Source organism: Diadema setosum, chromosome 6 (genome assembly GCF_964275005.1).
Source record: "Diadema setosum chromosome 6, eeDiaSeto1, whole genome shotgun sequence".
Lineage (NCBI taxonomy): Eukaryota > Metazoa > Echinodermata > Echinoidea > Diadematoida > Diadematidae > Diadema > Diadema setosum.
The window spans coordinates 40,915,640-40,928,134 of record NC_092690.1 but is presented as its reverse complement, the minus strand read 5'-3'; the positions used below and the strand labels follow the sequence as shown (position 1 = coordinate 40,928,134).

At 36.6% G+C, this 12,495-nt stretch overlaps 1 protein-coding gene across 1 annotated transcript in view; it reads left to right on the top strand.

Annotated features, from left to right (window-relative positions):
- LOC140229805 (uncharacterized) overlaps positions 1–12,495 on the top strand; it is a 39,006-nt gene that overhangs the window by 9,690 nt on the left and 16,821 nt on the right. Inside the window, exons 5-8 of the mRNA XM_072310038.1 lie at positions 302–631; positions 2,887–3,279; positions 11,257–11,523; positions 12,072–12,362. Coding sequence (XP_072166139.1) covers positions 302–631; positions 2,887–3,279; positions 11,257–11,523; positions 12,072–12,362 — 1,281 coding nt within the window. The remainder of the gene's footprint in view (positions 1–301; positions 632–2,886; positions 3,280–11,256; positions 11,524–12,071; positions 12,363–12,495) is intronic.

Sequence of the window (12,495 nt, the reverse complement as noted above, 5' to 3'; positions counted from 1 at the left end):
GCAATTAGGCGCCGTCAAACATATCAAAAAGGTGAATGACGTAAGCACGCATAGTTTGATACTCATAATCTCGCTCCGCCTTAATTATACAATACCTTAATCACGACCAAGTAGCCTATAAAATGATTTACTCTTAAATTTAGTTTTGTTGTTGTTGTTGTGTTTTCCATGAAAATCAAGATGTGATAAGATATAGGGATAGATTTACGTAAAGAAGAAGTCAGGAATGATCAAAGAGCAAAGGGACCGCACCTTCCATATTATGTCTTTAAAGACACACGGGAATATTTTACGTATTCAGATCCACCTGTCATCACCGATGCTAGACGTGTTCTTCAGTATGGTGAAAGAGCAATCCTGAGGTGTCAGTATGAGGAAGCGACTTGTGCAATCTACTGGATGAAAGGAGATACCTGTGCAGATGCAGAACCGCTGGTTGAACTTAACCTTCACCATGAGACAAGGCAGAGGAAAGGTCCTGGGTACGACCAGGGTTGGTACAACATTAACGATGACTTCTCTCTTGTCATCAAATCAACAAGGATGCAGGATAGAGGGAGATATTTTTGTGTTGTTTCAGATCGAGCAACCGGGGGACGTCTCGTCAACTCGACGTATGTTGACGTTGTAGGTAAGTCCGTTCTTTTGTGTTTATCATTATGATGACCTCTGGAAACGATCAATATGAAAACGATGTATTAACAACGAGAATACAGTCATCCCGGACGGTACCTCTTCCATGCACGCAATGACGAATGAGACATGGCGGGTCAACGGATTAGCTAGTCGCCATTTTTGACCCGATTTTCCTTTTAAGGAAACTTATCTACATTATAATGTCCGTCCATGATTTTAAATTTGTTTTGTTAGGATTGTTTTGGGTGTCAAGTGCCGGATTTAGACATGAAGTTGATGAACCAGAATGAGCCGTCTTCAGGTTAATTTTGCATAGCTTTTGATTTACTAAAACCTATCAACAACATCGCGCTTAGCTCACACAATGAGACCTTGGCACATCGTTCTCTCATGTGCAGTGAACTGAACCGTGATGTCATGTATTTGGTTTCTTTGCATTTTGGGCTGTATTTATTTATTATTTATTTATCTATTTACTTATTTATATCTTCATTTATGTATCTATTTATTCATTTCCTATCTGTTTAGCAGTGCATTTTGAAGACCAGTGTCTTTTCTTTTGAAGACAGACTTTCATGTCTTTTTTTTTCTGCTTCTTCATCTTCTTCTATTACTGTGATGTACTTGTATTTTCAATCTGTTTGCTTTGATGTACAATTGTAAAGCGCCTTGAGCATTTAATCAAAGTGGAGAACGGCGCTATAGAAATTGTATGTATGTATTATTATTATTATTTCAATATTCTTTTAACAGGGTAGTCCTTTCAGTTGGTTAACTGTTCTACCAAGGGGCCCTGCCCACATTGTGTACAGATAAAAATGTCATGAACACCAAAACAAAGCACAAGCAATAAGATAGCCTTTATACACTTCAAATTAACCACTAATACTCCAAAACAAAAATACAAATAACCACAAATATTGTTACTATTACAGCTTGATAGGGCAATCAGAAAGGTATTGCCACTCCACCTATCCACCTCCTCTTACAATAATTATTATTCAATGCCTTCAAATTTCAGACTTCACTGTCAGTCCATCATACAAAAAGAAAAAACTGTTGGTCTTAATGATATATAACACAAAATAACATTAGCACACAAATCTCAGTGGATTTTCATTCATTTTCCATGTATACCTCTATGCATTCTTTCATAACCTATCAATCCTGCTGAGTACCCTGCATGATTTTTATTTTGAAAAAAAAAAATGGACAGGCTTTCGACACCGAGTTGTGTTTGAGAGTTTTCCGCATGAGCTCTTCTCGTCGGGGTGTGAGGTCTCGTGTATGTAGAAATTCGTTCTTTTCAGCTTTGATCGCGCTGCATACACTTTCTGCTTCATGTTGTGTCTTGCAAATTTCACGATGATGGGTCGTGGATGCTCAGATGGTTTCCTTGGAGTGACACGATTACTTCTGTCGAGATCGCCTTCAGTGACTGTTACGTCGAGCTGTAATTTCGTGGTGATGAAGTCTACGACGACCTTATCGGTTATCTCACCAGTCTCCTCCTTGATTCCATGCAGTCGCAAGGAGTTGCGTCTCGAGTATTGCTCGTGTTCCTCTTGAACGTCTCTGCTTTTTTGCAGCTCTTCTTCAAGACGCTTGATCTTGGATTGCAGAGCAGCCATTTCCTCTCCTTTTGATTCAAGGTCGTGGTTTATGGCTTCGTAGACGTTCTGTGATACCCGTTCCATGATGGCGTCCATGATCAGCTCCATCAGCTTGTTAATGAATGACTCTGCAGAGATTATCTCTTTTATTTGTCCCTGTAGTTGAATGGAGTTGGACGGGTCAAGGTGAATGGCGGGTCTCCGATGAGCATTGTCCTTGCTTTCGGTTGGGTGAGCAGCTGGAGTGTGTTACCCGGCTCTGACTCTGTTGTCTGTACAAGGTATCTCTCCACCGGCCTCTTCCCCGTAGCTAGCCATCGGGGAATCGTCTTCAGCTACATCGATAGTTGACAGCTTTTCGTTACCTTTTTTGTCACCAGTAGTTTCGACTTAGAACTCTTCATCACTTCCAAGGTTTCAAACGTTGTCGTTGAGGTGTTATGCTATAAATTTATACTAGTGATATTTCTAAAAGATAACAAAAACGATCTAGGTGCAAATTCTGTCGCTGAGAATGTCCGTCAAGGTCGAAGGCCGCCCTCATTATATAAAGTATTGTTCTGAAGGATGTATATTTAGGTACTATGTTATAACCGTACCACTGTTTGAGTTGTTCATGTCTGTGTTCTATTTACAGCCACACCCCAAGAGCCCTTTCCTGAAATTGAAACCTGCCTGCTGATCAGCTCAAATGTATCGATGCGTACTTGCAACATTAGCGCGGACAGCAATACAACAATATCTCTCACATGCACTGTGAGAGGGTACTATCCCGACATCAGCTTATCATTCGGAGATACCTCAAACCTGCCAAGCATGATTGAAAGAAGAATCTCTAACGATTCGGAAGGACTACTCACCCAGATGGTTACGATAGAGATGTTGGTAGGATCCGATCCAGTCACATGCACAGTGAGCGGACCACCATTTGGCACAACGAGAACAACACAGGGTGTGTTCACTCAAGCAACAGGGAACCAGATGGATAGAAGCGACATTGATACAAAACCTACATGGAGCAACTACACCGGTAAGTACATACAAGGAGGTCGTATCTCCTTATTACAACGTTCCTATGGGCATGGGAAGGTCTAACAAGCGATCAAGAGAAAAACGGCGCGCCCATAGAGGCTACGTATAATAGAAAAGTGACTTCTGTGTTAATTGTACAACGATAAACAAAAATGAGAATAACAGTAAGGATGTCACATTTGTAAATAAATCATTGAAAATGCTCACTGTTCTGCGTCTCCATCGATTTACTTACAGCAGAATTGTATACGTACGAGCATGTACACTCGTCTATTACGGTTCGTCACTGTTCACGTGATGTGCACTTTATAGTCGAATGCTTTGAATTTAATGTATAATTACTATAATCATTATATTGCTCCTAATCGATTCAAAGTCAAGAGGTTGATAGGTCTATTATATCTGGTACGTCTAATATCATATTGTATGTTTCACCAAATTTCAAATGATATTCAAAGTAAACATGTTTGATTTCTTTATAGTTTTACGTATGACGTGACGGTGTACACTTCCATAATTTCTGGGCAATATTATGTCCATGGTATTCTACGTTTCAATAGCATTTCTCACAGGTGTTTAATCCATTGATGCTGACTTTGCGACGGAAAATGTGGGAGAGCCTTAAGTTCACAATAACACTAATTGGAAAATTATGTTGCGTGTATGTTTGTACCTCTATATGCATGAGTATAGCTGTTTGTGTGATCGTAAGAATCAACATTTTTATACCTTAAAACTGTCAAGTGAGTGGTGATGAAAATAAACTTATTTCATTGACACTTTGAGTCAATAAGGCAAAACAATTTGTTGTGAATTTTCTTTTCCTTAAATGTAGCTTTGATATCATGTTCCATTTTTCACAGCCGTTGCAGTTTCTGTGACTCTGTCAGTCATTTTAGTGGTCGCGATAATTGGTGCATGTTGGTTTCATCGCTGGAAAATTCGAAGGCGAAAAGGTATGTCTACAAAAAATAACCATTTTTTCTCTTCATCTCTCTTTCTCGTTCTCGTATGTGTGTATCTTCTTCTTCTATAATCCTCAAAGGGCTATAAAATGCAGCCTATCACGAAGATGAATACAACTTGTGTGCACGATGAGAGGAAGGGTGTGAGCTTAATCACAAGGTGTGATTTTAATTTGGGTCATTAAAAGCTCCTTGAACTGTTCAGGTGAGACTGCACAAATTACAGAGCTTGGAAGTTTGTTCCACTCAGGTATGGATCTCTGGGCAAATGCAAATTTGTCGATGTTGCCCCTGGGGCGGTATGTTTGGAAGCACATGTCGGGCATGTGCATGGGTCTGCGTGTTTATGTCGTGTATAGGTGCTTCAGCATATTCACTAATGTTAAAAGGATTGAATCCTGACTGGATTCATTGAATAACCCCATGAAAGAAAATACAATAACTCTCAAAGGATTAATAATACACTTTACTCGCCATTAATCCGTCGATATAGAAAGGTTCCAATATAGCCTGAAGAAACTGATATTTATCAGCAGTAGCTGGTTAAACGTAGCTGGTGACTAAGCTTTATCTTGCACGACGTAACAATTTAGAGACTTCAGGTTCAGAAAAAAAAAAAAAAGAATAGGGCCTACGTATTCATGTAATCCTTATACATGCTGCTTACTAGCATATCCACCTGATATCAAGCCTTGTATTTGGCAAAATCAATAGAAAAAAAGGTTGTTAATGAATTCAATACAAAACAATGACAAGGATGCCTGCTGAAGTGTCTGCTATAATGACAGTCCTGGTCACCTGGTTTATACGCAAGTTTATTTTTTGTTTCAATGTTAATTTCATGAATTGTTACTTCGGCCAAGCTTATGAATAATGCTTTAACTCTCTGCATGCCACTTTAATTTTTTGTCCACATGGGCAGATATGTAGAATTTGTGTACATTTGACTCATTGGTACAAAAAGGCTTAAAAACGAGTAAAGTACCTAACAAGCTGAAAATAGGTCATGTTTTGTACCAATGCGCACATGAGGTGTAGTTGTGAGGTAGCTTACATGCTGTAATGTTTGTTTTGGTGGTATTTGCATATTAGTCTAGTGGGATTTTGGGAAAATATGACTGTCAGAGGCATTTTTTTAGTAAAAGTTGGGAACCGGTCTATTTTGTATAATTCAAGTACGCTGAATCCAAAAATTCCGGTTCCCAAGCGGAATTTTGAGTCTAAGAGCATCTAATTTGCATAAACAAAATGGCCGCCAATTCATTCCTTTTTAAGGTGTCTCGATGATCTAATTTTCATAACATCTCCCTAGACATGCAGAAATAGTAGTAATTTCAGAAATTAAGGTGCAAAGACAATATCTAGGTCATCATTTGTTCATAACTTTCACTTATATATGCAAATTAAGAAGTGAAATATGCAAATTAGGCGTTGCCGCTGATACAGTAATGCATTACCGCATGATATATGCACATGTATAGTACCTACGTGTTCACTTCTGTTTTTAATCATTTTAACAAGTTACCAGGCAAACAAAAATGCACTTTGTGTCGCCGGAGTCGAATCAAAATAAATCAATTCAAAAGAATTCAATCAATTCAAGAATTGAATTACACTTATGCAAATATCTATTCAAATTGATACACTAGAGGATACATAACTAGCAGGATTCTAGATTCTACAACGCATTGCTGCAATATATGGATCTGAATCATAATTCTGAAGATAGTTGTCATTGTATCAAGACCGGTTCACGATTCCTAGTGCGCTAAAGAGATACAAGAACCAACCTTATGTATTAAAACAAAACATGCCTCTCATTTACATAATAAATTATGCAAATATTTTTCCATTTTCTCAACATATTTTCCCCTAAAACAAAGTTTTGCTATTAAAATGTACCTTGGCGTAGTGAAAAATATATAGATATGCTATCGGTCAAACAAAGTGTTCATGGTGTCATCTGAGTCCGAGGAAAATCGAGTGTTGGAATCAACCAATTCAGAATAAAAAAATGAATAACAATGTTTGTAATAACGTATGCAAATTGGTACGCAAGAGGCTTTACTACGACAGGCTTCGAGATTCTACAACACATTGCCGCGATATATGAATCTGAATCATTATAGTTATAATATCAAAAAGACGTAAGTTGATGATTCTTTTGTGTTAAAGGAGATACAAGAAAAAAAAAACACAGTTATTAGAAATACCCCAATAATCTAATTTGCATATAGATTATACAAATTTTCTATGGATGTATTCCCTAAAACAAAGTCTTGCTATCAAAATGTACCTTGGCGTACTAAAATACAGCTAAGATATCGGGCAAACACGTTGCACATAATGATGTCGTCCGAAGTAAATCAAGTACTGGAATCAATCAATAACATAAAGGAGAACTGAATGATACTAAAATGAAATATGTTTGCAAATTGATATTCAAGAGGCCGTAGACCAGGCAGGTTTCGAGATTCTACAACGCACTGCCGCAATATATGAATATGTTTCATAACAGTTATAACAATATCAAGACCTGTTAATGATTCCTGGTGTGATTAAGAGATGCAAAAATTAACTTCAACTAGTAAACAACACACATCTATTATCTCATTTGCATAATAAATTATGCAAATATTCACCCATTTTCTATATGCATATTCACCACTAAAACAAGGTCTTGCCATCAAAGCTATAGAACAATCACATCACTATACATTACTCTATGGATTAGTGCAAGGTCGCTTTTTCCACCCTGTACTTTGTCGTTTTCATTGGATAGATTGGTTTATAATTATTTTCGATCTGTTGAATTTAAAATCAAGTGGCAACTTTCATAAATCTCGTCATAATTTATGGGTTCCCAGAGATAGATTAAAAAAAACCTATCTCTTCACCCACTCTGCAGGCTCAAGCAAAAAAAAAAAAAATTGTAAGAAAAATCCTGGTATCTCGGACAGTGTCGGAAACAGAAACGTAGGATGAACTTTGTAATTCTAGTCATCAACACCTTTATATTTTGGCTGAAAAGAAACATAATCTGAGTCAAAAAGTCTATTTCTCAATCGAGCTAAATTGATCTGCATTCATGCAAGGTTTGCATCATCACATTGTTGCTAACATGCACACACTGCTGTACATCGTAGGCCTAATTTGTGACATTTGCATCGAAATGTTCTGCAATGCTTTCGCATGCACATGAAATCACCTCAAGGCAAATTTGCAGGATTGGAGCTAGATATATCAGTTGTACAGGCTGTAGATCAGATCAAAACGTTCCCATCCAATGTCTACTGGTGAAGAAAGATCAGGTCTGGCACAGTGAGCAGGATTTTCTTCTTTTTTTATTTTTTTTTTAAGATACTGGAGTATTGTCGTTGGACTGCTTTTCGAGCGTCCAGTATACTTTTGTCGGTAAAATGGCGGAACATATTTTGTGCCAAACGAGCTTGTGTGATGCATCTTTTGAATCGAAAATAAGTTTATTCTTATAAAGACGACTGATAACAACCATGTTCTTGGAACCCTTTAGTTTTTTTTTTCTCGTACAAGCAGCATCCTTGATGATTGTGAGTCATTGTGAGTGCTACTGTCAGTATCAGTCTGGCAGAAAAAGCACAACTCCAGTATCTATACGGAAGAAGGCCTCTTTAAGGTAGCTATATCGGATAGATGTTATCTCTCAAGGGAACAAAAGTAACTTCATGTTCGCAAGGTAATGGAAAACCCAGGTCCTCCATGAAAAGGTCCATATCCTAATTCTTGGGCAGAAATTCAAGTGACATTGTGGATATTCAAAAACTGTACTTGATAAACCATAATGAGAGGCAAAATGGCGTCCATTTACGTCTGATATGAAGTGGAATCATCTGTATGTAACATGGTTTCTAATGAGTATTCATTATTCCTTATTTCTTACAATCTACTGGCCCTTAAAGCTATAGAGGCCTGTTTGCTAAGAATGTCATTTCTATGATCTGATATCAGAAGTCAGACTGACAAGGGAGCGTGGCGTCGTCCAGTTAAGAATAAATTGAAATGCATCATACTTGGTGGTTATCACTGGCGGCATGTTATCCAAGTATACTGAAAACAAAAACAAAAAGGAACAGGAAGGTGTAAACCCCTTATTTCGCAGATTGCACTGGCCGATGCAATTTCAGAGTTCGAACTGTCTTGCAAATTGACTAAGTTACATTCCTATAACAGATGTAGAAGGATATAATATAGGTGGATGTGTGCCACATATCTTTTTTTCCATTTCTTCTCCCTCACTGCTATTCTAACATTGTTATTAAAGTTTATCATGATAAGGCGCGGTCAGAGTGGTAAAAGATCGCAAAAACTTGAAGATCTTAAAGACTGCGATCTGAAACTTTTCGATATTTTGCCAATTTGGCCGCGCCTTTTGAGATCTTGGAGATCGCGATCTTAAACTTCTTGATCTTTTGCCAGTGTGTGATCGCGGCTATTCTACAAACTTAACTTTCCAATGGATCCTTCTCCAATCTTATATATGTAACGGACTTGCAACATAATTTTGTTTATTCATTGGGACATCAGTAATGTTTGTTGTGTACATTAAAGATATTTTTCGTCGACTTGAACCCCCCCCCCAAAAAAAAAAACCACTTCATAAGACAAAATAGAATAAAACCACCTATCCAATTCAACCTATAGACGAATGTTTGCTATATAATCATATGTAATCTTTATTATGTATATATATGATTACCATGCTCTGGTTAACTGGGAAATAGAATTTCCGTGCCAATGCTATAGATTTGCATATTGGAACAATACAATAATGGATGTTGCATATGAATAAAATGGCATTGTTCGATGACATTCCCCCCCCCCCCCCCATAAAAAGTTGAGTCATGATCCGTGTAGAGAGAGTTTTCATCAACTCGTTTTGCGATTATCGATGTAATAAAAATATTTTGCATGATATTAACAATTTTATGGCAATATTGCAGCTATTTTGTATGTATTATGCAAATTAGATTTTAAAGTTCATTCGCTTGAAAAAGACCCGTTTTTGTTTTGTTTTGTTTTGTTTTTGTTTTGTTTTTTAGCCCTAGCGCAATCATTTTTGGTTAAGAATCGGGTTCCTAACTTGAATTCTTTAAAAAAATCCAAAAGGACCATTTTAAAGGATTTGAAAAATAAAATTTTACCAGGGTATATAGACTATTGAATGAACTGCATGCGCATAAAACTCATGAAGCCTGCATAAAATTTGCATACCGATACAATACATGTATTTGCATTTATTTTGATACCACTGAGAAGGGATTCAGATTTCACCTAACCCTCCAAACCTACAAGTGTATATATCTAATATTCTTAACTTCCCTCTCAAGAGAAAAAAAAAAATCTTCCAGTGTTAATATATATTTATCTGCATATTTCAGTACTAATTTGCATAATTATGAAAGAAATATATCATTTAACACCTGAGGAACGTTTATTTCTCAAGTTGCTAATTCCATTCTATGTACATAGATTTCAAATCACTTTTTTCCAGCTCGTTTGCAAAGAATTTCTAGAAAATCCGTGTCCGAAACTGAATAACTGACAATTTCTGTGGCTGGGCAGCCATTTTGTTTATGCAAATTAGATGGTCAAGATCGGTGAATTTCGCTTGGAAACCGGAGTTTTCCTGACCCTCAAAACCTTTAAGTCTACATATTTAGTATTAAATTTGCCTCTCAAGAAATAAAAAATGTCAAAATTACTCTTCCAGTGTTAATATATATATGTATATATATATACATATTTATCTGCATATTTCAGTCCTAATTTGCATAATTATGAATAAAATATACTCTTTGCCACCTGAGAAACGTTTATCCCTTATAAATTGGTAATTCTATTTTCTGTACAAACATTTCAAATCACTTTTTCCAGCTTGTTTGCAAAGAATTGCTAGAAAATGCGTATCTGAAACTGATAATTTCTGTAGCTTGGCAGCCATTTTGTTTATGCAAATTAGATGGTCAAGATCGGTGAATTTCGCTTGGGAACCGGATGTTTCGGATTCAGCATACTCAAATTAGGTAAAAGAGACCGGTTCCCAACTTTTACTCCAAAATGCCTCTAACACCATTTTAGAGAGCCCTTTTTCAGAAATCCCACTAGACTATATGGATCGTCGTTTATATCATTTTCTCGATTTGAATACAATAGTCATGTACTGTTAAAATGTAGCGATTAAATTTTCTTTCAAATTCTGTAAAAAAAATCCGATAGAACACACCATTTTTTAGCTATGATCCAAAGATTTATTCATTGGTTGATTTTATTTCTGCATTTATTTTTCCTATACGTAATGTAATACAATGTCACTTCAACAAATTGATTGAATACAATTTGTTTTGAATCTAACAGTTGGAACGGGTATATTAATTCAAGTATACGACATTATTCGTGTTTGGCTACTTTTTGTGTACTTGCTTAAATCTATCATTTTTCAAAATCATCTGTAATTTGGAGAACGAAACGTCTCGTTGTTTCAACATACTTTTAACATATTACAATACATACAGTACATGTATTACATTTTTGCACACATATTTCGTGAAGGACACTTTTAGAGGGGAAAGGTAAACGAGCAATTTCCTCAGCGTATTGTATTGGTAATGCAGTACATTCCACGTCGCCTCTCTTTTCCTCTCCGTCTCTCTCGCCTTCTCTTCTTTGATGCTAAGTTCATTTTTTATTGTCATGTTTGCCATCATATGAATATTGCATAGAATTCGAGGCACCAAAACCAATAAAGACTATATTTGCATCTTTGTTTTCAGACAATAACTTAATTTGTCGTGGAAAACAGATTTACCTTGACACATGCTAAGCATGAGGATTAAAGTAAACCGATCTTATGGATATTGTATCTCTATTGTTATCTTTTAAAGTTATTGTATGAATAACCATGTATGCTTCAGACTGTGAAGAACTGCCCAAAATAAAACAATGTGCGTGTTGCTGTTTCTCTTGGTTTGCAGGTAACCTGGTTTCCTTTCTTGAACTTTGGTTCATGATTTCGCAAAGAAAAGATCAAAGAGAACAACAGGCCCTTGCCAGAGCAATTCGACTGCTTAAAGGAGAGAGAGTTCCCGACGAATCTGAAACATTGGTCGGATTTAATAAGACACCTGAAGAAATGTTCGACGAGTTGTGTAACGACGATCAGAAAGGACCCATTCAATTGGATTACCTCTTCCAGTGTCTTAGGGCATGCAACCTGGAGGATGAAGTGAAAAGGTTGGAAGGTAAATAACGAAAAGAATGGAATTACAAGACTGTTGTATTTGTATCATCTGAACAGGCTCATATGCTATTTTCCTTTCATAAGGAACGAAACTTCACATTCAAATTGCTATTAATTTAAGTTCAAACTTTACATTATAATGCGACCGGCCCCTGGTAAGCGTCACCGCTAAGCTATAATAGTGGTTACGAGTGTCTCATAGTTCCTGTGGGTCTCTAAAAAAAAAATTAAAAAAAGCCAATTGCAAATAGATTTTTTAACACGATACATAAATCCTAAAAGTTGCGAATTTTAACAGTTGTGGGTGTACATAGTGTAAGCCAACGCCCACAGAATTCTCCTTTTTTTTTTTTGCAATTAATATTGAGAAATTCATCTTTTACCTAAGTTGTGAACAAAGATATTCGATCAAAATAATAATGATTACTTTCGTTTTGATATATATATAGCATATAACTTACTTCAAAACAGAAATTATTTAACATTAAATGTTGCATGTCTATTTCTGCCTATTTTGGTCTATTCACGCATCGTGGTACATTATTCAAGAGTTCCGGAAAGATGCTAGCCAGAGGATTCCGAAGAATGCGATCCAGCGACTGATATGGGAGATTAACGACAAACGGAAAATAACAAAGATTCTAAAGAGCCTCAAGATAAAACGACCTCTTAACAATCAGCCTGGTAGCTACGAAATGAAAAGTACAAACTTCTACGTTGATGCAATTGAGTCCCTGGACAAGTGGCATGAAGAATATACCCTGGCGAATCCTTCGGTCTTATTGAATTTCGCCGTGGAAGAGGCCAAGTTTAGGCCCATTGACCGGACCTTCTTCAGAGGTAATCTTCAAAACATGAAAACCTGCTTGCTGGTATATAAGTCAAGTCACTAATTATATTGGTATCTAATGGTAACGCTGCGCTGTTGAAGGATAGATGTAGAGATTTGGGAATGCAAACAAACTATTTAGTA